General features: G+C 41.6%; 1 protein-coding gene across 2 annotated transcripts in view; it reads left to right on the plus strand.

The window, feature by feature from the left end:
* nbeal1 (neurobeachin-like 1) overlaps nt 1-27,952 on the plus strand; it is a 57,790-nt gene that overhangs the window by 15,392 nt on the left and 14,446 nt on the right. The window contains exons 4-28 of one of the 2 annotated variants that reach the window (XM_039606686.1): nt 1,783-1,944; nt 2,092-2,173; nt 3,977-4,104; nt 5,420-5,505; nt 6,528-6,613; nt 7,046-7,409; nt 7,649-7,755; nt 9,182-9,268; nt 12,429-12,512; nt 12,915-13,013; nt 13,150-13,721; nt 14,173-14,305; nt 14,577-14,696; nt 14,819-15,128; nt 15,245-15,330; nt 15,485-15,574; nt 16,312-16,486; nt 16,596-16,729; nt 20,604-20,763; nt 21,569-21,671; nt 21,748-21,907; nt 23,116-23,274; nt 23,783-23,942; nt 24,293-24,381; nt 26,178-26,780. In XM_039606686.1, the coding sequence (XP_039462620.1) occupies nt 1,783-1,944; nt 2,092-2,173; nt 3,977-4,104; nt 5,420-5,505; nt 6,528-6,613; nt 7,046-7,409; nt 7,649-7,755; nt 9,182-9,268; nt 12,429-12,512; nt 12,915-13,013; nt 13,150-13,721; nt 14,173-14,305; nt 14,577-14,696; nt 14,819-15,128; nt 15,245-15,330; nt 15,485-15,574; nt 16,312-16,486; nt 16,596-16,729; nt 20,604-20,763; nt 21,569-21,671; nt 21,748-21,907; nt 23,116-23,274; nt 23,783-23,942; nt 24,293-24,381; nt 26,178-26,780 (4,339 nt within the window). The remainder of the gene's footprint in view (nt 1-1,782; nt 1,945-2,091; nt 2,174-3,976; nt 4,105-5,419; nt 5,506-6,527; nt 6,614-7,045; nt 7,410-7,648; nt 7,756-9,181; nt 9,269-12,428; nt 12,513-12,914; nt 13,014-13,149; nt 13,722-14,172; nt 14,306-14,576; nt 14,697-14,818; nt 15,129-15,244; nt 15,331-15,484; nt 15,575-16,311; nt 16,487-16,595; nt 16,730-20,603; nt 20,764-21,568; nt 21,672-21,747; nt 21,908-23,115; nt 23,275-23,782; nt 23,943-24,292; nt 24,382-26,177; nt 26,781-27,952) is intronic. The other variant, XM_031757785.2, reaches the window with a different exon arrangement.

Genomic DNA, 27,952 nt, shown 5'->3' on the forward strand with positions numbered 1-27,952 from the left:
TTTTTCCTTATTTTTTTAGTTTGCCTGTTAGGTTGTAAAATGCTTCTTCTGCTTGAAGGTTTGCTAGCCACCCGTAACCACAGAAATAGAAGAAGAATGTGCTACTATCAGCTACGAGATTAGACAGAACTGTGCAAACAAGAGAAACACACAAAGCCAAAGACAGAGACAGCTGTCAAAAAACAAGGTCTGATGTAAAACATGCCAGTAAAAGCTGGCTGGTCACAAGTCTGTTACAGCTATTCACAGTAATGTGAGAGCAGTTTGGGCTGGTGGTGGTTTGTTTAAAGTTTAAATAGTTTAAAGGGATGGAATAATTTTTCTTGCTCTCTCAGGATTGACTAACTTTTGGAGTGAACCTCAAGTGACCAGGAGCTGCAGTTTCTTTGCACTCTGCTTTGTTGTTTTTTAGCTTTGACAATTGCTCCTTGTTCCTATTTCTTAAGGACTGGACATTCAGACATGCTGAGATTTGCCAATTTTATGGCTAATAGCTATTAGCCAAAAAACTCACCTTGTTGGTAGAAAAGTATTATTTTATGTCTGCCTATCTACCTTCTTCCAACTTCTAATGATTAAGTCCATAAATTAAAATTAAAATTAGTTCTTTGCTGTTATGTGTAGATATAACACCGGTGCATCCCTTGAGTTAGGTGTCTGTTTTTTAGGTTTGAATTATTCCCGTAGATACATGTTAAGTGACCTACAGAAGACCACTTTTAAAAGTACAAGGAAGTCTGGCCCCTTGGAAAATACATAGAAGGGTGGCTCTAGACTTTTGCACAGTATTTTTGTTTTGTTTTTTAAATTTTTTAAATTTTAAGTTTTTTTCTGTTAATGTTTCTTTTTGCTAAGACAGTCAGCTATTCAGTTTCCCAGATTCCTTTCAAACTAGTTTCTCTTCCTTGCTCACCTGGAACAGATTTGTTGCTCTGTTGCTGTTCAGCCTTGCACAGTAACCTTCCACCATCTCTGTCTTACACATTTCACCCTAATTACACTTACTTAATAATACACCAGTGCAATCTACTCAGTTGTAAGGAGCGGGTTCAGAGCTACCTCCTCTTGTATGTCAGCCACATCATGACCACACACCGTGGAGCTTTCCACAGTGCAGCCTAAAATAGCATGGCCACAACAGATGCTTTTGTGCAGAGTGGTTTAATTTTGTTGCAGGTGATGCTCTGCATCAAAAGCACCATGCCGACACAAATCAGTTAAGTGAGAGACACCCACTCATCATTGGAGAGCATGTATCTAGGATTTTAGAGCAGCTTGGTTAACACTGTGGCTGTGCTGTTCTGCCACTTGTGATCATGAACCTCAGATGAAGCCTTATGAAGTCAGTCACATTTTATGAGCAAGGCAGAGCCACAGGATTGGGTGGAGTAGGATAGCAGAATATGGGTGTTTCAGTCTACTTGGCTAAGTTTTTTATCTGCCAGCCTGTTATTTGCTTTTTTCCTCCTTTGAATGATGTCATTTTCTTCTTCTTCCTTGCGTGTTTGTCCTCTCTTCCCTCCATTTATCTTCTCCCCCATCCTCGTTTCATCTCATTCCCTTCCTCTGCAGCTGTCACATCTGCTTCCCTACCATGGGATTCTCTCTCTCATATATGAACAGAGTGCAGCACTAATGCAATTTTTTCTGAATGCACCAGGCATGTGTACGATGCGGTGAAAGCAGATGGTGCTTTGATAATCTGCTGATCCTGGTACACAAACATGGAATAGACATTCCTTTTGATCCAGCTTTGTGCTTGCGATGCTTCTGTGTCTACAGACCAGAGGAGGTTCCCCCGGTGTTGACGCTTCTCCCAGACAACATCCTGCAAGTTTTGCGCCACCAGTTACTACAGTGTGTCCAAAAAGCCTCTGACGGCCTAGAGCCCGAGCAGCAAAACCTAGCACTGCTGCTGCTCAAATTCCTCATCATCATCTGCAGGTCAGGAAGTTAAACATACATGTACTGTAAAGCTGCTGAGATGATATTTCACTTTAATGAAGTAGGTGTTCCAAAGTAAGTGATTGAGAAGTTAACAGTTGACTTGTCTTGTGTGTTTGTGTGTCCATGATTCCATGTTTACGAAAGGAACCTATCCAACGTGGAGGAGATTGGTACTTGCTCCTACATCAATCACATCATCACCATGACAACACTTTATATTCAGCAGGTCTGACTCCTCCCTTTTTCTTTTGCAGATATATTTCTGTGTCCTGTGGTCTTGAAGAATGTATTATTTTAGAGTGGAAAAATAAGCTCAATGTTTAGAAGTTCAGAAGGTGAGGTGTTCCGGGCATGTCCCATCGGGAGGAGGCCCTGGGGCAGACCCAGGACACGCTGGAGAGATTACATCTCTCGGCTGGCCTGGGAACGCCTTGGTGTTCCCCCGGATAAGCTAGAGGAGGTGGCTGGGGAGAGGGAGGTCTGGGCTTCTCTGCTTAGGCTGCTGCCCCCGTGACCCGGCCCTTGATAAAGTGGAAGAAGATGGATGGATGGATGGATGGATGGATGGATGGATGGATGTTTAGAAGTTCAAATCTTTTGATATTAATTTAGCAGAAGATGAACCCATCTCCAAAATGTCATAGACTTAAAGATGAAACATTCCTTAACACAATTTAAGATTATTGTATTAATTTAGTTTTAAACTGTTTTATACTGAGAAAGGAAAGGAAAGGAAGGACAACGCAAAAAATGTAAGCTCTGTTACATTTGACCAACGTTTGAGACATTGGTGAGCTGATGTGATGTTTTTAAAAGTCCAGAGAATATCAATTATAAACATACAGCATGTGTAAAACATGAATGTAGCCATTGTAATTTCACCCACTGATACTGTTTGACAGACAATTCCATAAAAAATGCACCAATTTTATTTTTTTCAAATGGTGGACATTTTTTTATTTAATTTGCTTTATTTTTTTGTGTTTGCAGTCATTGTTCTAGTAGTTCTAGAGAAATCTTCCCTTTGTCTTATTATTTATTATATAGATAATGATTGTTAAGAAAGCATGTCTGCTTGATCTCTGAAGTTGAATATTTTATCACAGTGAGCTGCGGTCATTTTCGTCACTTTGTAGTTTCAATTAATTGAGACCTAAAACATCTAGAAAATTACTTTCTAACTTGGAGAACTACTTGTAGAATTAATGGAAATGTGGATCAAAACCTTTAAAGATGATTTAGCAAATTAGGGGATCAGTGCTCTATTCTACTGTGCAGTGACAAGTTTGCAAATATGACCTTTATGGAAAAGTTTTCCTGCATTCTTACCCCCCCAAAAATTCAGCGTCAACATAGGTAAGCCTGATGCATCTCACTAGCAAATCCTTTAGACTGATGGAAAAAAAACTGCTGTGGTATGTTGGGGGGTGGGGGAGGGGAGGTTTATTTCAATGAAAAGAACAACTCTCAAATGCTTGCGCACAGAGGAGGATGGATCATGGTTTTGGTTTATGTTGTAACTGGGGTACGTGGAAAAGATTCCAGTATTGGATGAAAGAATGGATTCAGTTAAAGGTGACCAACTGCTGTAATATCCACCTCTGTACTTTCATTCTTGGACACTAAAAGAACAGCTGTGCATGATTCTCTGTTCAAAAGCCTAACCTTTTGTTCTTCCCATTTATGCAAATTGAACATCCTCAAAAACCTTTACCAAAACACCCAAAAGAAAAAACACACACACAAACATGCTGCAAAAATGGGTCACAATCCTCCAACCAAGCACTGAGATTCTCCCCTTGTTACTATAAAAAATAATTCATTCTTTCTTTTCCTCTGTTTGAATTGATGAAAGAAAGAAAAACTTGCTTAAAACAGAAATAACTGATAGCTTTTACTCGGCTGCCTACTTCCAGTAACAGAAATTTGGGTTAACTATTACACACAGCTGTATGTATGGATTAAACAGAGAAAGTCTCACTGAGACTTAATAGTATTGCAGTATGTAATGTGGCTCTTTCTATTACAGCTGAAGAGTAAGACCAAAGAGAAGGAGATGGTGGACCAGAGTCAGGCGGAGGAGTTTGTCCGTCATGCACTGGCATTCTGCGAGAGCCTCTACGATCCATACCACAACTGGAGGCATCGAACGTGCGGGTAACGACATCCAGCTTTACTGACAATCATACCTGAGGGGAACGCGGTCTGCTTCAGAGTAACAGACTGTTTTTATTTGGCTAAAAGGAGTTAAAATAATTCTTGACAGTGAAATTTAACACCCTGTGTTTAGTAGCTATGTGCTAGCAAGCTGCTGCACTTTGGATTTTTGACTTGGTGGCAAATGCTCACTGCACATGTAGGTGTGCCTAGTCTCACAGTCTGTTTCCCCTTTCTTGTGGCTGATAACACCTCATATCTTATTACTGGTAATCATTTTTTTCCATTATCAGACTGTTGGTAAAACATCCTAACACACATTGTTTGTCTTTTATTTAAATTTTTTTTCATCAGATTTGTGTTCCTTGCACAAGTGGACACTGCTAAAAGCATGAATATAACTTTTTTTGCATAAGTTTGCAAAGCTAGGACTGGAAACTTTTTAAAGCTAAAGACTAAACTTTATGTTGAAACAAACTATTTTGGTTTACATAAAACTGCTTTAGATTATTTTTCTTATTTAAAAAAGTCAGACTGCAGTTTGATTTAGTTTTCACTCCTCCTGAGCGGATGAGGGTTAGTTTGTCCCCATCCTGCAACAACAACAGCAGAAATGGCAAAGAAGTCATTTCCTGAAGACCTTATTTACAAAATATGCAATGATGGGATTTTATTTTAAAATTTACCTTTTAATATCTGATAATAAAATGGTAAATGGCCTGCATTTGTATAGCGCTTTACTCAGTCCCTAAGGACCCCAAAGCGCTTTACACTACATTCAGTCATTCACCCATTCACACACACATTCATACACTGGCAATGGCAAGCTACATTGTAGCCACAGCTGCCCTGGGGCGCAGGGCATACAAACTTACCGAAGATGCTCTCTGGATAGCTTAAGAAGAAGCTTACTCCTCATTGGTCTGTTTCCTCCTTGGTGTGTCATTCAGATAATAATTTATATAAAACTGGGTTCTGTAGTTGCCATGGTAACGCAGCAAAGAAGGTTAACTTTGCCTTGATTAGGTAATCTGCTTAGTTCAGGTCCATCACCCCCCAACCAGCCACCGCCCCTTCTGTTTCTGCTGGAGGTTTCTTCTGTCAAAAGGGAGTTTTTTCTTCCCACTTTTGCCGAATGCTTGCTCAAAGCAGGTGGTTTGATTGTTGGGGTTTTCTGTGTTATAGTCTTTACCCTACAATGTAAAGCACCCTGAAGAGGCTGCTGTTGTGATTTTTGGCACTATATAAATAAAACTGAATTGTACTGAAAATGAACAGGAACTGTTCCTCACTGTGCTGTTTTTGTTCCTTCCAGGGAGCAGCAGATGGGTACGGTAGAGAGGAGCAGGCAGAAGTACAAAGCAGCTCCCCTCACTGTTGAATTTGTTCCTTTCTTTTACCGTAAGTGTCTTGCTTTTCACTCAAGCCCTCACTCCCACTCCCTTCAATGTACCAAAGAGTGTTTTTTAGAGGTATACGAATCAAATGTGCAGAACTTTCAGCTGCCCTGAACTTTACAGTGTGACACTGTGTGCGCTTATTTTTAAACCTGTATATGGTCCTTCTTCAGAGTCCTCTTCAAGTAAAGATGTAGAAGCAGTTCTCAGTACATCCCACTACTGTTCTGATTACAGACCATAAGCTCTGCTCTCCTCTGTCCTCCCCTATCATCTCTTCTAAGAGCTCCCACGCCATCACTCTCTCCCACCGCCTCCCCCTCTTTCCTCTCTGGGTCCTGGTGAATCCGTTCTTTGTGCATTTTTTCTGTTTACCATTCGTGGAGATGAGCAGATAGTGAATAGTATCTGTCAAGCCACTTCAGCGCTGCTGGCGGCCATTTTAAAAAAATACTCCTTTCTGTCCTGTGTCATATGTGTGGCTGCTGTGGTTTGGCACAAAAGATAACAGCCAAGGCTCAACCAGACAAACCATGTGTGTCCACTTCTTTTCCTGCTTGTGTGCTTTGCGTTGTGGGCAAGCAGCAAGTCTGTGAGAGTACGGTTCCTTTCATTAAGCTTGTTTGTATATTAGGTCTAAATTTGTAGGATTGTAATTAGTGTTATTCAGGGAACTAAATTGAATTGTTTTGAAATGTATGGGATGAAGGAAGTAGACATCACGGAGCCCAAATGTCAGATTTCTTTTCCCCAGCTGGATGTGTTGACAGATGAGTTAATGGGTGACTGGGACCGCTGTAAAACTAAAATTACTACCACGTGCTTGTGTGTGTGTGTTTGTGTATTTGTGTGGTGTGTGCGATAGTTAAGGTCCTAGCTTATTTGCTTTGCCGATTTCATCGACCTTCCTTTCATTAATAATATGAAATTTGCTGTTTCTGCATATGAATTCATGCAGTGTTTTCTTGTGAGGTGGAAGTTGAGGAAAGCCACACTTGTCTATTTACATGTTTGCCCTCCTTACAGAGTGCTTCCAGGAGAGTGAGCATCTAAAGGAGAGTCTGAAATGTTGCCTGCTACACCTGTTTGGAGCAATAGTTGCTGGAGATCAGGTAAGCTTCAGCATAAATGAGCTGCACTTGCTGGCCATAGATGTAGTGATAGAGTGCTTTGAGATGCCATTCATCATTATTATTATTAGTAGTAGTAGTAGTACTAAGTAGAACTGCTTCTTGTTAACTGTCTCAGACTATGTTGTGGATATGAAGGAGTGACTTTTGGTTTATGGTTTCTTTTATTTCTCTGCTTTATTTGATTGGTTGATCACCAGCAAAGGAATACAGCATTGATGTTTAAATGAGCACTCTTCATCTTGAATGCAGTGCATGAGTTGCTATTGTATTCTTTATTTTTCAGTGGTATTGTTGTTTATCTTGCCCCTTTCCCGCACTCTAGGACGGCGCTTTCAATTCTCTCTGATCTCGAGTGACTTGCTTTGACTAACTCACATTGTTTCCCTCCCTCCACCACTGCAACCCCGGCAGAGGAACGCTCTCCTTGCAATTTCTCCAGCTACCATGGAAGTGTTGATGCGGGTCCTGGCTGACTGCTCCATGGGTAGCTGTTCCTCAGATGAGGGTGAGGACTGGGATAGTGAGGCCCCGGACCGTAAAGCACTGCTGACGTTGGGCTGCCTGCGGGAGGTGGTCCAGCGGCTCCTGGCCTCCAGCTCAGACCAGCGGCAGGTGGAAATCGCCTCAGTGCTGGAAAACTACTTTAAGCTGCTCAACTCGGACCCAGCAGCTGTCGTGGCTGCCCAGCAGCAGCAGCAACAAGCCAAGGGCCGAGTGCCAACACTGGGTCGACACTGGGAGAGCAGATTTGTGGCCCTGCAAGTAAACATGCTAGGTATGATCTTAATCCACAAAAGAGGCCCAAAACTGTGTCTTTCATCATTTTGAAGACATTTTAAATTAGTTATCAGCTGCTACATTTTGTATAAGGATAATTTTCAAAGATGGAAGCCAAGCTAATCTAACAGTGTTTACATCCTGTTATCATTCATCTCTCTGCTCCTTTTTTATTTGTCTCACTGTGCTTCTCTTCGTCTTTGCCCCTCTCTGTTGATTTCTCCTGCTGCCTTTCAGACACTATCAGGGACATGTTCCTGTGTTCAGACAGGCCAGTACTACAAGCCATCTTCCTCAATAGTAACTGTTTTGAGCATCTGACACGACTGCTCCAGAACAGCAAGGTAAAAGCACAACTCTTTTTTTTCTTTTTTCTTTTTCTTTTTGTCTATTTATAACCCGTAGCTTCAGCTGGCATCGAGAACTGTGCAGGATCTTTGTTGTACTTGTTAGTATCTTGTATCTGATACCCCAGCCTCCTAAGGCTGTTTGTGTTTACACACTGATAAGGAGGCCTCACTGTGGTGCAATGCTTGTATTGTATCTAGTTGTTTTTCATTGTATTTGTTATTTAAAAAAAGAGAGAGAGAAAATGAAGAAAAAAGAGCAGGAAGCCAAACACGTGGAGCTGTGAGAAGTGGGGTGATATTCAGAGAAAAACAATCATCTGCAAATTTGCAAGTCAAAAAAATACCAGATTTTTTTTTTATGTTAAGGAATTAAATCTTCAGCTTCTAAGACTGGATCTACCTCATCATACCCCAGATACTGTTGCTAAATAGGGACGTGCAAGCTCATGCATAATCATGCACACCTTGCATGAATATGCATGAGGCCTCGGATGGAGCCTTTTTATGCGGAGTTTGCATGTTCTCTCCGGGTCCTCCGCCTTCCTCCCACAGTCCAAAGATGTGCATGGGATTAGATTAATAATGTTAACCCCCCTGCCGATCCTGAATTGGATAAGCAGAAGAAGATGGATGGATGTTAAAACACAGTATATATGATGTAAACAGCAATATGCTTGCATTTGCTGTAGTACGTGATGCAGAGCAGCTATCACCTCCACCAAATAAGAATGTTATTGCCCTCTAAATGGGCTCATTACACAGCCGTGTCTCTTTAAAGTCTGGAGGCTTCTGATAATTTGGGGTTTCCATGCTGAAGTTGGGAGTATTGCCTTATTGCTAAATTTGTTCCAAAGTTATTTGATTAGGTTGTACAATTCAGATACATGACGAGCATCAGCAAACTGTCCTGCATCTCAGATATTATTCAGGATTTTACTTGTAAATATGTGACTTTTTCCTCTGAATACTACATCCATACCTGGGCCCCACAGTTGCACTAGTGTGGCATCATAGGGAATCACATTAATGTGTAATTATTTTTCAGATTATTGATTCACTTCAGTAGCCTATGAGTTGGTGTTGAGTTTTATTATTACATCTCTGGTCAGTCTGCTGCAGGTGACACATTTGAAGTTGAATACAGTTTTGTCTGGGTCTCGTCAATCCTGTTTGTCATGTGTAGTATTTCACTTTCAGTGTGAGAAAGAGCATTTTGCCCTCCTTGCATGTTTACCTCCGCACAGTGCAGCTGGATCACCAAACAACGCGTCCACACGGTGACATGGCTATTAACCTCTCACCCTCTCCTCCACTTATAACATCTTTCCTGCTCCCCTGCACTGTCCTCTGTCTCTCCCTTGTCTCTTTCTATCAGCCTCCCCACATGCTATGTTGACATGTTGCCTGTTGTGTCTATCAGCTGGTTAATGCTAGGTGCACAGCGGCAGACAAGGACCAGAAAGATATAACCAACAACAGGTTACTGACAGGCGAGAGGGACACTCAGGTACCGCCGAGAAAACCCCCACATTATCTCACCCCCTCCACATCATTCATCTGCCCTGCCCTTATTCTCATCTGCTACTGCTGCCAAATCCCTCCACTTTCATCTCACCAGAGCCATGAGGCCGCTCCACAGCAAGACCCTCATACTGCCTTACTTTACATCATTATTACCATTATAATTATTATTATTATTATTATTATTATCATTATTATTATTATTATTATTACTATTTTACTTGGATTGTGAATTAATAGCAGAATAGAGAACAGAGCCCCGCTGATGTTTTCGTACTGCTAGTCCCAAGCTCGAATAAAAGAGGAGGCTTGTGTCAGGAATGACATCTGCCATAAAGTCTTTGCCAAATCAAACATGCAGATCATCAGGAATGAAATTTCCATACCAGACTGGTCATGGCTTGGGATAACGACTCTGGTCCTGTTGCCAATAAAGTGCCATTGGAAACACTGCTATTGTTGGCTGAAGCCAACATGACAGAGGAAAGAGGACAAGGAGACTTTGTGGTGCAAAGTTCAAGAAAGGACGTTGGCACAGAAAAAGTGGGATAGTAAGGGAGATGAAGTAAGTAGTACTGAGGACACTTAGGAAGGAGAAAAAGACTTGTATCAATTGGCTGAGCAGAGAGATTGAACTAGAAAGGATGTGCAGCAGGTTAGAGTGATTTAAGATAGAGATGGAGAGTATGTTGAGAAGATGGAAGGAGTACTTTAACAGGCAGATGAATAAAGAAAATGAGAATGAGGAGGATTGATGGAGGTAAGTTAGTGAATCAGAAGGTGCAGAGGATTGGTAAGGAGGATGTGAGGACAGCTGTGACAAGGATGAAGGATGAAGGATGAAGCTGGTCCAGATGACATACCTGTGGAGGTATAGAGATGTCCAGGAGACTTTCAGTCAGACAATGTTTAAAGAATGGAGAAAACATGTACCGGCAGCAGTTTTTAAGAACAAGGGTGATGACGGGTGATGTAGTAACCACAGAGGGATAAAGCTGATCAGTCAAACAATGGGAAACAGTTGTTGAAATTAGGTTAAGAGCAGAGGTGACGATCAGCAAGCAGCAGTGTGACTTCATGCCGAGGGAGCACTACATATGCAATGTTTTAGAGGGTTGATACAGGAAGTCAAAAAGAGCTCCACTGTTTATTTGTGGATCTAGAGAAAAGATATTATTTGGTGCCAGAGTATGATGGGAGGATGCTGGGGATAGTGTGAGATGGAGGCAGATGATTCACTGTGGCGAACCCTAAAGGGAGCAACCAAAAGATGATTAACAAAGAATCCCCTTGCTGTCAGGGATCTGATCATTCTTTGTGAATGCAAATGCAGCTAATGCATCATCAGGCGATAGCTCATAGATTCAGAAAATGTATTCCCACCTTTGATCTGCACAGGGACTGTTCACCAGCAAACCAGAGCCTGCTCAAATGTGATTGGTCGATAGAACTAAAATCGCAAGCAGACTATAAACCCAAACCAAAAAGTTTCTGGTACCTAAAATATTTTCTCTTGCCTACAGAATCTTTGTACACAGAAATAAAGGTACATTTCCTAATATAAGGCCCTGAAGAGTATTTAATAAACTTATAATTCATTTGGAAGGTTCATAAATGTTAGGCTAGATCAGGATCTGTAATTTGTAAAGTGCCGATAATGCACCAAAAAGATGTCTCGCCAAACAATAAAGAAAAACAGCTTCCAGCATGAACAGAAAGTAACATGTAGCAGCAGGTAAGGTAACCTACCTCACATACAGAGATGAAAGATTTGGTCTACTTTAGTGAGTCAACAAATGCCAGCTGAACAGTGAAAAGTAAAACTTTACTAAGTTTTAATATTTGCTGGTCCTTCTTTTACTTCAGCTATCACTCATTGCTCTTCACTTAAGCACACAGAAAGGTCTCTTTTCCCCCTAAACCCCCAGTATACCAGCTTTAATGCTACCCTTTGTACTCTTTCTACTTACAGACCTACCGTTATAACATATAATCCGTCCATTAATCTGAATAATGTGAATAGAGGTGTACAAACCTGCATGAAGATGTATACATAGACTGATGTCTTCTATTGTAGAGCAGCTGTAACCCGTGCTGTCGCTTGTATGTTGGGTTCAAAGCATTTTATTGTTGTCAGGGTCACAGCAGAAAATCAGCATCTTAGCAGCCTAAAGCAGACGTTTGCTTAATTTAGAGGACAAATGTAATTGTGATGAAGTGGGGAGACAAAAACTGATGTTTTAAAACTTCAACTGAGCTAAGGTGATAAACGACCACTAAACAATGTGATTTTGTGGCCTTGCTGTGGAGTGACTTCGATGCCTCGTGTGTTAAAGCAATTTCCTCCCTCCCCTGAGCACCTCTTCACTCCTATTCCCACCTTCTCATGCGTTGTCCTGGTTTTCTTTGGTATACTAAGGGCTCCACTGGAATGCTATCACAATGGCCTGGTGTGTGTTCTCACAGAGTTCAGTGGTTTGAGGTAATCTGGACTCTGTGACGATGATCTAAGTGTTTTGTTTTTGCCACAGTCCCTCTCCAGCTGGTCCGAGACTCTGCAGAGCAGTCTCATGTCATTCAAATAATGGGTTTAGTGACCCAGAATGTGTCGGGCATGAGCAGGACAAAGCTGGATGGAGATGGATCTGTGTTAAATGTGTCATGGTTTGGCTTGTGTGTTATGGGTTGCATGCTTTGTTTTTAATGTGTGTGCCACTGTGGAAAAAAAAAAAACCGGTGAGGTACTTCTTTGTGGTTGACTGTCTGTGTGGAAGTGGGTGTTTCTTTTTGTTTTAAACTAAACCCTGATATCCTGATGCTATTAAAAGGATTGCTTTTTACCTGGAGCAGAAGAACAAGTCTTACCTTCACTATAACATCTGCAGTACAAGCCTTGATGCCAGCTCCTACTGCAGGGTTCTAACCATCATCAGTGATTTTTACTCACTTTTCACACAAACAAAATGAATCAGACTCCAAGGCATCGACTAAAGTTTACTTCTTATCTTTTTTTATAGTGATGCATGTTGTCTTTAGGCCCTGAAAGAAGTTGGTCTTTAGCGTTGCAATCATCTGTCAGTACCAACTTTTCCTACTAAAAGAACAAGTGTTTAGCAGCAGGGGACTGACTAGTCTTTTTTTTCCAGGTGTTTCAAGGGCGGTTGGACTCCCTTGCTGTAGCAACCATCAAAGCCCTAACAACAGTGATGCACAAATCGCCAGCTGCAAAGGTAAAACTATTGGTAGTCTGTTACTTTTAATTTTGCAATTCTACATTTTTAGAGATTGCTAGCGACTGTGGGCTAAAAGAGCTTAAATAGCTCATCTTGTATATGAGAGCCTGCTACACAACCATTTGGCTATCAGCTGAGTCAGCAGGGTTTGACTTGGTGGCCTCCTTGTAATATACCCTGGGAAGACTGAGTGACTAGAGAAACTTGCACCTTTGTCAGTGTGCTGTTCTATACCACACAAATGATAGAACAATTGATATTGTTTCATTAAAGACACTTTGATTTAATGCTACCTGAATAAAATTTGTAATGTCCTGAAACGTTTCTGAAACATTACAAAGACGTTTAGTTGTGGTCAAATTGTTACAAAATTCCTTGTGGCTCTCTCGATTTGTACAGGAGGTTTTTAAGGAGAGGATCGGGTACAATCACTTGTACGAAGTACTTATCTCCCTCGGGCAGCCATCTCGACACCTTCTCAAAGAGCTGATGAATATGGTGAGACAAAGACTGAAGACTTTTATTGTCTGACTTTCAAATTTCTATAATTGTCTGAATAATCCACAGCGTTTAATGGCTGTATTTCCTAAATCATTAATGGTTGGTGACTAGAGTTCTGTGTGTGTGTATCCAGGCAGTGGAGGGTGAGCACACCTCAGTGGGCCTCCTGGGCATCAGTAATGTGGAGCCATTGCTGCTGCTGGTCCAGTGGCTCCCAGAGCTGGACTCCTCAGAACTGCAGCTCTTCACAGCCGATTGGCTCCGCCGCCTTAGTTGCCTCAACCGCCAGACCCGTGCTACCTGTGTCAACGCCGCCATGGTCATGCGCGCACTAGCTGCCCTGGAGCGCCACGAGCGACTACACAGAGCTTGTGCTGAAAGCCTTTTGGGGTTAGTGGGCTCACTTGGGTGCCAGTCTTTGAGTGCCAGGGAACTGTTGGAGTTCTTGCGTCTCCTTCGGCCTCCAGAGTCCAGCCAAGCACATCCATACGTAGGTCCTGCCCTAAAAGCCCTCCTCGCCATGGTGCGCAAGCAGGGCTTGGAAAGTGCCATGCAGTACTTTGACCTGTCGCCCAGCATGGCTGGCATTGTAGTTCCAACAGTGCACCGCTGGCCAGGGTCTGCCTTTAGCTTCCTCGCCTGGTTGTCGCTGGACCAGGACCAGCTGGGCCCATCCAGCAAAGACAAGAGAAAACAGCTGTACAGGTGAGAAGAAAAGACATAAATATAGGCAGGAATAACTCGGAACACATTTAAAATCAGTGTTGAAGGTCCTGATGAGCCTGTTTATAATCTTAAATGTTACATATAATGCTAACCTTTGTAAATCAAAGGCTTTGGACAATAGTAGGCAGTAATCTGGTCCACCGTGACTGCCTAAAGTCAGTTTTTAAAAACTTATCTGTAATTCTATAATTAGCACTCAGTCTTTCAAAGCATATTGGATTATTCTGCATTACATAGTTAAAATAAACAAAGCTGCATTGAGAAGGGAAACGCTGTTTTTTACCAGGAAAAAAAGGGAATTCAGTCCCTTTTTAGTCCGTGGTTGGATTTATTTGGCCTCTCAGTGTAACCTATAGCAACAATTTCAGCAAAAAGCTATGCATGTTAGACACTCAGAATGTTTCACATATTTTTCTTTGATTCTCTACAGCTTTTTTACTCCAGGAGGAACAGGTTTTGAGGCCTTTATTAGCTCGGCAGGTGTGCTGGTTGTGGCTGTATGCACAAAGAAGGAGTATGTCACAGTCATGCTGCCTGATTACTGCTTCTGTGACTCTCTCTGGGTGAGTCAGATTTAATGATGTCATTTCTTTGCTGAAAGGGTAGTACCACTGAAAAATACGTCTCCAGAGCACATGAATACATCAGTATTTATCAGAGATGAATCAGAAAGATGTGTAACACCCTTGACTGTTCCTTGAGTTAATAAATCCAGCTACACAAAGATTCTATGTGTAGAGTATTTATTTAGACGAATACTTCATTTGGACCTCTTGTACAGTTGTAGTTTAGGAAGCTGATGCATAACTGAGATGTTTGAATTTCTGTCCACAGCACAGCATCGGTGTGGTGCATGTGCCTGGAAAGAGGCCATTTGGACAGAGTCTAGTTTACATTTATGTGGACGGACAGCAGAAACTTTCTGCCCCCCTCAAGTACCCGACCATGACAGAGGTGAGACCTGAACCAATCAGCTTATCTGTCGGAACACCTCCATTTTACAGTTTCTAAAATATTTTTGCTATCTTATATTCTTTCGTTGTTTCCCACATTCTTCTGCTTTATTCTTCCTGCAGCCGTTCACCTCCTGTTGCATCGGCTCAGCAGGCCAGCGCACCACCACTCCTCCACCCTCCCAGATTCCAGACCCTCCCTTCTCCTCGGCCACCACCCCTACCACTCGCTCGTCACTGGGCGGCATCCTGTCCCCTCACACCTGGGGAGGCCTGCTGGGAGGGAAGCCTGAGTCTGTGACTAAGCTAATCTCAGCGGGCACTCAGGATAGCGAATGGGGAAGCCCCACATCCCTGCAGGGCCAGCTAGGAAGTGTCATGGTGTTTCATGAACCACTGCAGCAGAACCACATAAAAGCCATCTGTAGTGCTGGTAAGTGATGCAAAATTATGGAAGAGGTGCAAAATTAAAAATAAATGTAAAGAAAAAAGAATTGAACAAGAATGTGGTTTGAATCAGTTTTATAACTTCATGTTTTTTCTGCACAGGTCCAAACTGCATCTCTCCATTTAAAGCCCAAGAATCAGAACTTGGGGACCTTTCAGCCAAATTGTTGCTGCACTACTCACCCAAGGTGCTTACTGTGATTACTGCCTCAGCCACGCCTTCTTAGAATCAGCTAGCTGTGTGTAGCAGCAGATGGGATTCTCCGGGGTTACATCACTTCCTTTTGTTTGTGTTTAGCTGAAACTTTACCTGCTAACTAAACAAAGTCCTTTTGTTAACAGGCCTGCAGAAACCCCATCTGCCTGGACCTGTCTCCAAACATGCTCCACGGACGCCTGACAGGCAACAAAGTCGTTAACTGGGATATCAAGGTGGGCGTAAACTGCAACTCATGCTGTCATGGAAAAGTTTTATGGCCAGTGGAGTATTTGTACTTGTACTGCATGGATGTAATGTACACACTATTTCAATATGGACTGAAGGTCCTTCTAGAAGCACATCTTCCCTCTCAGCAGCTATTTTGAGAATGAAATCAAGGCCATTGATGCTTAAAGTTTATTAAAAAAAAAAGAAGAATTGAATCAATGTAAAATGTGGCTTGGTCTTTAAAGTGCTTTGATTGGTCAGTGAAACTAGAAAAGTTCTACCTAAATGCCACTGTGTTTGATGTGCTGCCTGGAGGGCAACTTTGGACAGTGTCTGAATTGGTTCTCCTCACACGTTCTGGAGTTTGTGTGTGAAAATTGGTCAAATTAAATTGAATGTTTGGTAAGTGTGCCCCAAAATAATGTTTTAAAAGCTTTTGTCCACAGACTTTCCTGAGGATATTATGACTTTGGCTCAGTCCACAATGCTGACATCAGTCTCTGACATATCCCAACAGAGCACTTGAATAAATGTAATCCAAATGTATGTTCTAGAGAACAAAAAAAGCTTTTGGGTATGAAAAGTAAAGTGCCTTAAATCTGTAGTTTTTATAATGACCACTAGGAGGAGGGCAGGGGTTGGACAACCACCATCTTTAGTGGTACTGAATTTTCAGCTTTCTTTTTCAATTCTGAGCACCACGCGTCCCCCTACTAATCTCTCTGATATTGATCTTTGGCAGGACATGATCAACTGTGTGGGTGGCCTGCCAGTTCTCTTCCCAATCCTGGAGCAGTTGGCTTTCGTGACTCCTGATCAGCAGATGAATGATCCCGCTGGATCTGATTTCATTACCCCAGATGTGACCACACCAGCCGATGGCGATTGGGTCATTCTCCCATCTAACAGGTCTTCAGGTCAGTTCTGATACAACTGTCAAATCTTTGTCATAACTTATAAACTGAAACAAAGACATTGTGTTAATGGGCAATAAGGAAATAAACTGAGATACATTTTCTACCTCAGAGGCCCGCCTGGAGAAGAATCTGGTAGCCACATTCCTGTTGGTGCTGAAGCATTTTCTGCAGAGACACCCAATCAACCAGGAGAATCTGCTGTACTTACATGGCGTTGGGACATTGGGAGCCCTGCTACAGAAGGTCCCTGTTTAAGCATGATTTTTCTTATGGCTAATTTGGGTGGATACATATTTACAATTAAATATAAAACCAAGTTCATTCTGCAAATTTTGACTTTCCGTATTTACAGTTTTGTATTCGTATTCGTATTTCGTATTTACAGCTCCACCCACCTGCAGTTTAAGCCTCATGTTTATGAGGGACAGCCAATCAGATGGGCTGGACCAAGGTCCAATTAAATAAGGATTATTTTGAATCTCTTGTCCAAGAAAACATCCAAAGATTAAAAAAACAACAAAAAAAAACATATGGAGCTTGAAACGAGCAGAATAGCCTCCCTTTAAAGAATGTCAAATTTTCTCATCTTGGTGAAAGTAAATGCATTTCGTCTTATGTTAGGTTTGAGCTAGACTTGTAGTCAAGACCGCCTAATCCGAGACCAAGACAAGACCAAGACCAGAGGGTATCAAGACCAAGACAAAGACCAAGACCAGAGGGTATCAAGACCAAGACAAAGACCAAGACCAGAGGGTATCGAGACCAAGACAAGACCAAGACCAAGACCAAGTTGAGACGAGACCGAGACCGAGTCGAGACGAGACCAAGACCAAAACCAAGACCGAGACAAAAAAAGTCTTTAAACTGCAGCCAGATGCTGCTTCGTTTACAGGTGTCAGGCATATTTATGTGTTTTTGCTTTCGCACAGCCCTCCTCACCGCTGTCTACTGTCTCACTCACTTGCTGAGAGGACAGACGCACGGCTCCACTTGACTGTCGCGTCTCTCACCCTCTCTGTTTTTCACATAATGATATTATCCTATATCCTCGCATGTGATTGGCAACAATATGGAGGATTGGAGCATAACTGAGCCACTGTGTGAGAGCTGAGCAGCTTAAAGGAAATTAAGTGAGGGTAGAAATGACTGAAAGATTATTAGGCTCTGTTTTGAGTTTTGTTCAAAAAGAATGACTTCATATAGGAAAAAAAATAAATATCACATATGCAGGACACCTTAAACTAGTTTTTAATTAAGCAGCAAGGCAGAACAAAGTCGGGCCTGTATCAAGACACAGGGACTAAACCCCAATTCAACCAGACCCAGAACTGATCTGGAATTAAAACAGGACTACAACAGTTCAAAATCAGGACTACTTAGGACTTAACCAAGACGTAACCAGAATCAGAACTAGATGATAGTAGCACTGAAAATCATCATAGACCTGCACTACACTTATTTTTTTAATTCTACCAAAGTACGCTATTTAGATTCTGAAAAGTTTATATAATTATTTAGCCTTGTTGTGCAAACAAGCCTGCATAACTTAATAAATATAGAATTTGAAAAGTAACAAATGGTATCTAAAAAGAAACAGGTACTAGATACATGTTCTGATGAGTTTTGGCAAACAACCATTTGACTAACATGTGTGTCTCACCTGCTCTTGTTCCATCTCTGTTCTGTCCTCATTCTCCATCTCCCTCTCTGCTCCTCTCTCTCCCTCTCTGTTCCTCTCTCTCCCTCTCTGTTCCTCTCTCTCCCTCTCTGCTCCTCTCTCTCCCTCTCTGTTCCTCTCTCTCCCTCTCTGTTCCTCTCTCTCCCTCTTTGTGCTGACAATCAAGCCAAACACCAACATCATCAAATATACAGTTGAAACCAGATATTTACATACTCTTCAGATAAAAACACAAACACTTTTTAATTGTAACATCAAATCAGACTAAATGTTTATTTTTTAGATTGATAAATATAAAAACATATTTGTTAACTTTAAGAGTAAAGAGAAAAACTATATGTATTTCTTAATTGCAAATGGCACCAAATTGTATTCAAAATTGAGCCACACTTATGTAGCTCCACAATTCTGTTCCTGGTGTTTTGGTTGACATCTCTTGATTTTCACATGTCACAGAAACAGGCTCTGTGTTTTGCCTTATATGCTTCCACAGCTGTGCCACCAATTTACTCACATGGACTCTACTAACCTATCAGAAGCTTCTTAAGCTCAGAATGGAATCGTCTGGAGTTTTTCTTATTAATTAACAATAAACTTAGTGTATATGTTCTCCTAAATTTGATGAAAGGGATAAAAATAGACAGCTCTGTCTCTCTTTATTCTGTCATTAAACTAATTCAAAAGATTAGTTTATTTATCTAAAACAAAAGTTTACTCTAAATTAATGTTTAACAGTAAAAATAGTTTTTATGTTTTCTACCTAAAGTGTATGTAAATATCTGGTTCCATCTGTGAATATACTGCTGTGTATTGAAATTCCTCTTGTTTTGCATAGATATACTGAACAACATACAAAGCATAATATATAAAATAACATCTACCAGAGTTTTTCTTTGAAAGAAGCTTCTTATGTCCATTGTTGTGTTCATCAGTACACAATTGAAACCGATTTAGAGAGTTTGTTTAGCCGTGGAGGGTAACAACTGAAAATATGAAATGTAAGCTACTCTCTAAAAATCAGCATTGTTGTTCGGCTTTTTATTTATCCATTTGTTGATTCACTCGAAGAGCAAGTAACATAACCAACTGATCAGTTTGATATCAATCTTTGTGATACACCGTCATATTTACATTATTAGTTCAATACGAATGATTTGCTTTGGTACCTGGTCAAACTTAAGCTGTCCTCTGTCTGCAGCAAACTCGCAGGCAGCAGCTTCTCCCTCCTCGCTCACATGCGTGCTGTGCTCAGTCGCCTAGTGCCTGAGCTCGGATCATACCAAAATTAGGGGGAATTTACGACGGTGCCCCATGCTTCTGAAAAAAAAATGACCCGGGCTTAAGCCCAGTAAGCCACCCCCGCTCCGCTAATGGTTGACTCCAAATCTCCCGAACACTATGTCGATTTGAGAGCGGAAGACCGAAACAGCGAGACCAAGACCGAGACAAGACAAAAGTCCGTCGAGACCAAGACAAGACCAAGACAAAAGTCCATCGAGACCAAGACCAAGACCAAGACAAAAGTCCGTCGAGACCAAGACGAGACCAAGACCACGTAAAAGTGGTCTCGAGACCGGTCTCGAGACCAAGACCGGTCTCGAGACATCCAACTCTAGTTTGAGCATATCCTGTCATTCCCTTTAGTACAGAGGGATGTTTTAATAGTATTTTTGGTGCAAAGCGTCCATTAGATTTTATTTCTGGCATTACATTAATTAAACTAGGCTGTGCTCAATGACCATGAGCCTCTTTTGTTTTTCATCCTATTCAATATGGATTAGTTTGACTCTAAGAGCTTACAGCTGAGGAATTCAGACTGTCTGGCTGACATCATTTGATTTTTGATACAAAGGACCACGTATTCTTTAGAATTATTTCACCTCAGATCCTTTTTGTCCCTGTCTGTCGGTTCGTCTGTGTTTGTTCCTTGTCTGTTTTTTGTCCTTTTGTTTGCCCCTTCATGTGCTGGTTCTTTAATCTCCAGATCTCCAATCCAAACCCTCTTTTGCTTCTCAGTCTTTTGTCTGGTGCAAGTCCCTCTCTATTTATTTACTTAGCGAGGAGTCTGAGTAAGCATTTACACCAGTGGAAAATAAAAGCCTCTACAGAGACCGAGATAAAATGAAAGTGTCTTAGATGTGGTAACAGTTGCTCTGGGCAATGTAACCACACCCTTTAAATGGTATCCAAATAATCCACTAATATGCTTGCTTCTTACCTTATCTGTTTATGGGTACTGAGTTATGGGTGTCACATGGTTTTATAGTGGCCTGATAACAAGCTTCCCTGTGGATTCTGTAGATCTCTTTGTTTCTTAAAAGGTGCATTTTCATATCATACGTGTAGTCAACTGTACTGTTTCCTCTGCTTGTCATCATTTTTCATGGGTGTCTGAACATGTTTGTATTTGAGTTAATAGTTATGTTTGTGTGTGTTTAGCTGCCAGCTGGGCATGTTGGCGTCAGCGTGCTGGTTGCTGTGCAGCTCCTGATAGAACAAGTGACATATGAGAAGAATCAAGCTCTGCTGCAGCAGCTTCACACACATCTGCTGTTCAATTTCAACATCTGGAACAAAGGGGACTTCCCACTACGCATAGGTTAGATCTATACGTTTGTATTTGTGTGCCTTTGATAATTGTTTCACTACACGTGATTTTACAGTTTCTTGTCTAATTTTACACAACAAGGTATTTAATGCCAGGGTCACAAACGCAGCTACTCTACATTTGATTCATGCGCTGTTCATGTCCTGTAACTCAGAGCCAGACCAAGGAAGCAGAGCCAAGCTCAGCTAACAATCCAGGCACATCAGCTGATCTCGGTGCACATTAGCTGATTTTTCAGCTATTGCATGTCATATTCTTCCTATTTAAGAAACTTTAACTTTAACTTGCATGCAGTTGCTGCTGCCTCTGCAAGCTACTTTGCAACACACCTCAACCCAAGACTTTCCATTTCATACCATTTCTGGCTTAATCAATGCATTTTTCCATGCACAGACTTTACTTGTATTGGCACACACAAGTGTATGTATGTGTGTATAGATAGATAGATAGATAGATAGATAGATAGATAGATAGATAGATAGCTATTTTGACTAAAGAAGCTCTGACAGAATTGTCAGTCATATTCCTCTCAGATTAGAGTTGAAATTGTAAAGTGTATGTTTGTTTATTTTTTTTGTCTTCTGCAGAACTCATATTTTGAGTCTCATAAAATGTTTGAGATTTGATTCTCATAGCAACAGATGATGTCAGCAGTGTCCAGTGACATAAGATCTTATGTGAAGGTTAAATACTGGTGAAAAAATAGATGAAAATGCATTAAAGATGTAAAACAGTGGGTCTTTGGAGTTTATGCTCCTTAATGAGACAGATCTTGTGCTCTTTATTTGTAATACAGGTCATATCCAGTACATGTCCACCGTCATCAAAGACAACAGGAAGCAGTTCCGGAAGAAATATGGAGTTCAGTTTCTGGTGGACACCATACGCCTCTATTATGGGTAGGACTTCAGTGGGGGGTGGGTGGGGATCTGTTTGCCAGGTTTTGAACTGATTGTCATTTCTTCCATATTTTAGGAAGAACACTAACAAAGAGAGTGACTTGAGCGAGGATGACGTCCGGACCATCCGCGCATCTCTTTGCAGCCTCATCAAGTACTACATTAGTAAGGGCATGTCGCAGGACGAGATGCAGAGCATTCTGGGATACATCGCTGCCATTGGAGACGAAGATCAGGTTTGATTTAGGATTTTATAGTAGAGGTCCAGTTTTAGCATAAACCTGAGAAACATCAGAGGAAGCAGAGAAGAACTGCTTCCCTGAAATCTCAAAATATTATTATTATTATTATTATTATTGTTTTTAAAGGACATTGCTTCTTCTCCTCTGCCTGCTTGTTTTGCTCTACTAAATCATTCAGCTTAATAGGATTGTCCTCAGGAAAAAACAATACCCCACCCCCCAAAAAAATAGAAATCCCACTGTGGGAGTACTGCATCCACCAAGAACAGAAGGTTAATCCTTTCCCAGCCTTACAGTGAGCCAGTCAGCAGTTTTGTTGGATCATAAAGACTGAAATATATCAGGTCAGCATCTTAAGAAATTTGGAGTAGGTCATGTTATTATTAGCGTCTGCTTGCCAGGTGACCTATAAATTGTGAAGCTAGATAATCCCAACAATGTGCCATTTAGAGGATTTCAGTGTGAAATGAGAGGAGCTTCCACTGCAGGATTTGGTGTTTCCCAGTGAGACCAAAGTGCAGGGATGCCTGCACAGGAAGCTCTATGCTCGTTTCCCACCTGGCAGCTGTTCTCTCTGCATTATTTTTAAACATTTTCCTCTCAGTCAACATAACCCATCAGCAGCTGTTAGCTGACACTGACATTGGCCGTTTTCCTTTATGACCCTCGGCAGATAACCCTTTCACGGGACTTGTTTTCTGTCAACATTTTGGTGATTTCCATTTACTGTTCTCATTAAACCTCCTCCTCTCCCCCAATGTTTGAGTCCCACTTCATTTAAAAAAAATTTAAAAAGCTGTATGTGGAAGGTTACATCACCTCCTGTGAGCATATGGTCAACATAATCAGATGATCCAGGGATCTGCTCCCTCACTTTCCTTATTTATGTCGCACTTAATGAATTTTTTCTGTGAACATATAGATTTTTTTAAAGAGTATATCTAAAGATAGTCCTCAGTGAAATCAAAACCCAGCTGAAAGCAGGCTTAAAAAGTCTAGAAAAACTAAAGTGTTGTTAGGTATGTACGGTTTGTAGTATAGTTTATAGCAGATAACTTTGCTACCACTGTGAAACAGCAAAGGTTCACTTAAAAGCAGAAATGAAACTTATCCAAACCAGCAGACGATATGAAAATTTAAAGTATAGTACAAAGTCTTTACTGGAAGATGTGATGGGTGAACTGTGGTCGTTTGTTTTTCAGCTGTGTGCTCTGCTGGAGTTGTTGCTGAGCCTTCTGCAGAGCAGCCCAGCCAAAGACCAGCTCTTCCTGCTCCTCTTTGAGCCTGCGGCAGCCGACTCCTGCTATGCTCTCCTCCTCAATAACAAACACTCAGATCGACTTCGAGAACTTGTCTTTAAGGTAAGTGACAGAAGCCTCATTATAGCCATCTCAGTGTCTTAGCATAGACTCACAGTCATCAGTGTTGATTGTAACTTAATATAGTTAGGTGTTTCTCAATAGAAATAATGCATCATGGTGATAAGAAAGGCAAACTTTGAAATTTGCTGTTTTATATTAAATAATAAGGTGAGAAATGGATCTTATATATAAAGATAAACTAATATCAGTGTCAGACATCAGCTGATGCATGCTAGCACTGGCGTCAGTGATCTACCAGGTTTATGAGGTTCACTTTAGCCTTAGCCTTCCTGATCTGATGCTGTGCTCTGTTTTGTCTTGGAAAACACTCATACACATTTTTGTGTGTACATGCTGTTTGTGCATGTAGCCATCATGCTTGTTAATGTGACATTCTGAGAATTCACCAGTACTACCAAAGAGGAATATCCTACATCCGTTACAGCACAGTTACTTTAAAAAATGTTCAGAATCATTGATTTGTGTGTTTCTCTTCCGCTTCTTGCAGTTGTTTGAGCGAATGTTGCGCTGCGACCGGGTCTATGAGAAGAATAAGCAGCGACTGCGGCTGAGGGAGGCGGGTTACTCCGGTCTGTCGCTGCTCTTCTCTGAACTTCACATCACTCCCACCCTGATCCGCTGTCTCCTTAACCAAGTCCTCCATACAGGTCAGAGCTTGCTTCAGTGCATTTTAAAAATTTGTGCTGTTTTTTCTGCTTTTTTTTCTTTAGTAAGAAAACAAATACACATACAGGAACATAAAAGATTGCATAACTTGGTTATTCTTTAAAAAATTAAAAGAACTGTGGATTATACTTATACGCTGATAACACACTGGTGCTAAAGGCAAAAAGCATTTATATGGAGACAGGTAAAGATTACTTTGGACAGATTGGTGGGGTACAGGCTATATATTTTGGTCACTGAGGGGAAAAAAAACACATTAGCACTTCAATGAACCAACCAATACTGAATATAGTTGCATCAATGTAAAAGCATGTGTGTCTACAATCTGCAGATCAAGTGGTAAACTACAAGGACCTGATGGCTTTGGTCCAGCTCACTCACCGGGCTGGACCCAGCGTGCGACTCATTGTCTGCAAGAGGGTGAGGAACCACCTGCACTTAAATCTGCTGCACTCACACCGTTCATTATATTCATTAGCAAATTAGCACACAGGAAATGACTGAAGGTCCTCCAATCAGTGCACAGTATCCAATGCTTTGCACAATATTTTCTGTTTCCTTTTTCTGTTTCTCTTCATACCTTATTTCCTTTTATTTATTGTAGTGATAATAATAATACTGCGTGTCCTCAGTTTAAGCCTGGAGAATTCCAGCACTCACTGCCACTATTTTCACCTCCTCCACGCATTTAGATCAGTGCATTATACTCACATCCATGTGAAAACATCATCAGCAGAGAGAATACAGTGATGAATGATTTAGTCTAAAATAATTATTGAACATTAGTAGATCAATAACATATGAACAGCTGAGAGTAAACAGTCATAACTTCTTTAGTTGCCCTGCTGTTACAGGCAATGATAAAACATAGTGTCTGATCAGATACTCTGTATAGCAACTACACACATTTAAACAAATCACGAGCGTTGCCTTCTTTCATCTGCAAAATCTAAGTGCATGTATTTGTGACTTCCAGCCTGGACTGTTGAAACATTTTATTATCAGGTTGTCTTAAGTTCCCTGAAAAGCCTTCAGTGTGCATTTATATGCCACTGTTAACTTTTGTCTACTCTCTCTTGTAGTTTTGTCTTTTGTCTCGTTTGTTTTCTGTGCGTGCTCTCTCTTTGCTTCTCTTTTCTCTCTTCTCTTTCCCTTAACCCTCTGACCAGTTGCAGAAGATGGCTGGTTCTGCTGGAGGTTTCTTCCTGTTAAAAGGGAGTTCTTCCTCCCCACTGCCACCAAGTGCTTGTATTCTGGGAATCATCTGATCGTTGGGGCCCTCTATTATACTGTAGTTTCTTTACCTTAAAATTTAAGCGCTTTGAGACAACTCATCTTCTTAACTGACAATACATTAATAAAAACAGTATTATGTCTGTAACTTCTGTTCCCTGAAGGAAAGGAACGACGTACAATATATATTGTATGCAATATCACTGTCTTTGTGTCCTTGCTGAAGACACTTCTGTTAATGCCTTCAGGGCAGATGACCTGTGCTGACATATGCATGGGCCTGCCTGCACAGCCTGTCATCATGGTTACCCCTAACTATTCACCGAGCCCAGGTGTGCTACAGGGGAACCTGGTGTTGTATCTCATTCCTCTCTTTCAGGGAACAGAAGGAAGTTATAGACATAATGCTCTTAGCCTTAACAGTAGAGTGGCACCGCATTAATCAGATACCATGGCATGGCCAACAACTTTGAGATTGTTCAAACTGGAAAGCGAGTGTGTTTCCAGCAAGAGGAACGTTTTTTGAATGTTCCCTAGAGAACCTGCGTTCTCTGGAGCACCAAGCAAGAGCACAACCGTCTAGGTGGGTCAAAATGCAGACACCCTTGTCACTTAGGGGAGTTAATTCTGGCTTGACCCCGAGACTGGTTCTGCTCAAGTTTATTCCTGTTAAAAGGGAGTTTTTCCTTGCCCCTGTCCCCAAGCGCTTGCTCGCTTGCTGCGTTATCCTCCTTTTTTTAACTGTGATGGGATCATAATTCACAAAGGAACATAATTCCTCAATAGCTCTGGACTCTACTGATTGTAATCATAAAGTTGCAGTCAGGTAAGTGTTTAGTGAGGTAATACCAGTGAGGTGATGTGTAAAAGCCTTAATTCAAGTTGTTTCTATCTGTAACTTACATTTACAGTTTACCTTTAAAGATTTTTGTTTTGGTTTTTGTCATCTTCAAAGTTGAATCTACTGCCTCCTCTGCCTTTAGGTGTACCAGCTGCTTCAGTCCCAACAGGATGCTGCTGCTCAGATCTCAAAGCAGCAGTGTTGGCAGGACACCCTCATGCGGCTGTACCTAAGGGGTGAAGGGTCCTTGGCGCTGCGTAGCTCGGATACTGTCAGTACCTGCAGCCTGGAGCTGAGCCGGACCAGCGGCGGTAGCAACCGTCTGGAGCTGCCGTTGGAGAGGAGGGCACGGGCAGGCAGTGCTGGGCGCTTAGACCGGGTGGAGGATGACCGGATCAGCATAAGTGATACCCGCTCTGTGGACAGCCTGGAGAACGGCGACGTCATCTCGCTGTTGGATACGCCGTCTTCCTCTGCCTCCACTGAGCCGCAGCCCCACGTGAAGCCCTGGGTGGTGGGAAAATCAGGGGGCTTGATGCTGGATTTGTCCCATCTGCAGGCATATGAGGGTGGAGAGAGCGGCAGCCAGACACCTGGGAGCATGCCCAGCACGCCCTCACCACTGGAAACCTCGAAGCCTTTCCCAGGGAACTCCGGGGATCGAGACGCAACTTCCTCCCTCACTGAAGACAGCTTCCTGTTTAATGACAACATCTCGCTGGGGGAGTCTTTCAACAATGTTGAGGTGATCCTTCGAATCTTCTACACGGCTTTGCACTTAATTTAAATTGAACATGTTATGCTTTTGCTTACTTTTCAAATAAAAAAAAAACAAGGCCCAGAAAAAAATAAATAAGGAATATTAAACTGTCGATCATGCAAAGCTACTATATCAGAGCCCAGCAATAAAAAAAATAGTTATTTTCAACAAGTCACGTGAAAATGCCAACCACTAATTAGTCCATCTTTCACTATTTATTGATATTCCTACAGTCTCTGCACTCAGCATCAAGCCTATTGGCCTCTATTAAAGACATAAGAGACTTAAACTGGGTCAGAGCTGTTGTGTTTTCATTTTTAGGCTCCATAATCTTAAGCAAACATTACTCAATCAGGAGAAAATGGTTCCCTTTTTAGGGGCTAATGTTCAGCAGCTTTAGTGACTGTTAACCGCACTGTGTCTGTGTGTGTGTGTGTGTGTGTGTGTGTGTGTGTGTGTGTGTGTGTGTGTGTGTGTGTGTGTGTGTGTGTGTGTGTGTGTGTGTGTGTGTGTGTGTGTGTGTGTTTATTGTAATAAAGGAGCAAATGGTCAGCCCAAGTAACAGTTTTAATAAGCCCAGATTTAATTTGTTGTTATGTCTATTCTGTCGTTTTTTTTTTAAAGTGTTGGCTTGGCTTTAGGATTCATTCAAATATTGAAGTACTGGAAGAGAAGATGTTAAACTGGGGGTCTTGCCACACAGTCTGGTCCAGTACATTTTGATTGTCGCATTTTCTCCATTCTGGTGAAGAAAACACAAAAATCACAAATGCACACGTTTTTGGGGGGACATGTCCCCAGTATTCCTTTTTAAATCTACATCTTTGTACAGAGTGACAGCACAAACTGCGGCTGCTTGCATCTCCTCCTAAAACTCTCTAAAACAGAATTAAAGAACCGGAGTCACCGTGCAGGAAGCGTCTGTTCCTGCAGAGGAATAGTAATGACATAAATGCCAACAGATGCTCCCTAAGGTAAACATGCAGTAGTGATGTCAGTCGGTGGAATCTGAGTGCAAACTGTAAACGAAAACCTTCCATCAGTCATGGATCTGATTATTCATTAATTGAATCCCGTTATCACTTACAAGTCTTTGAAACAACTGATCTCAACCTGCAGTCTGATGGTATATGGTAGTCAGTATTCTGATGTTAATG

Source organism: Oreochromis aureus, linkage group 23, assembly GCF_013358895.1.
Source record: "Oreochromis aureus strain Israel breed Guangdong linkage group 23, ZZ_aureus, whole genome shotgun sequence".
NCBI lineage: Eukaryota > Metazoa > Chordata > Actinopteri > Cichliformes > Cichlidae > Oreochromis > Oreochromis aureus.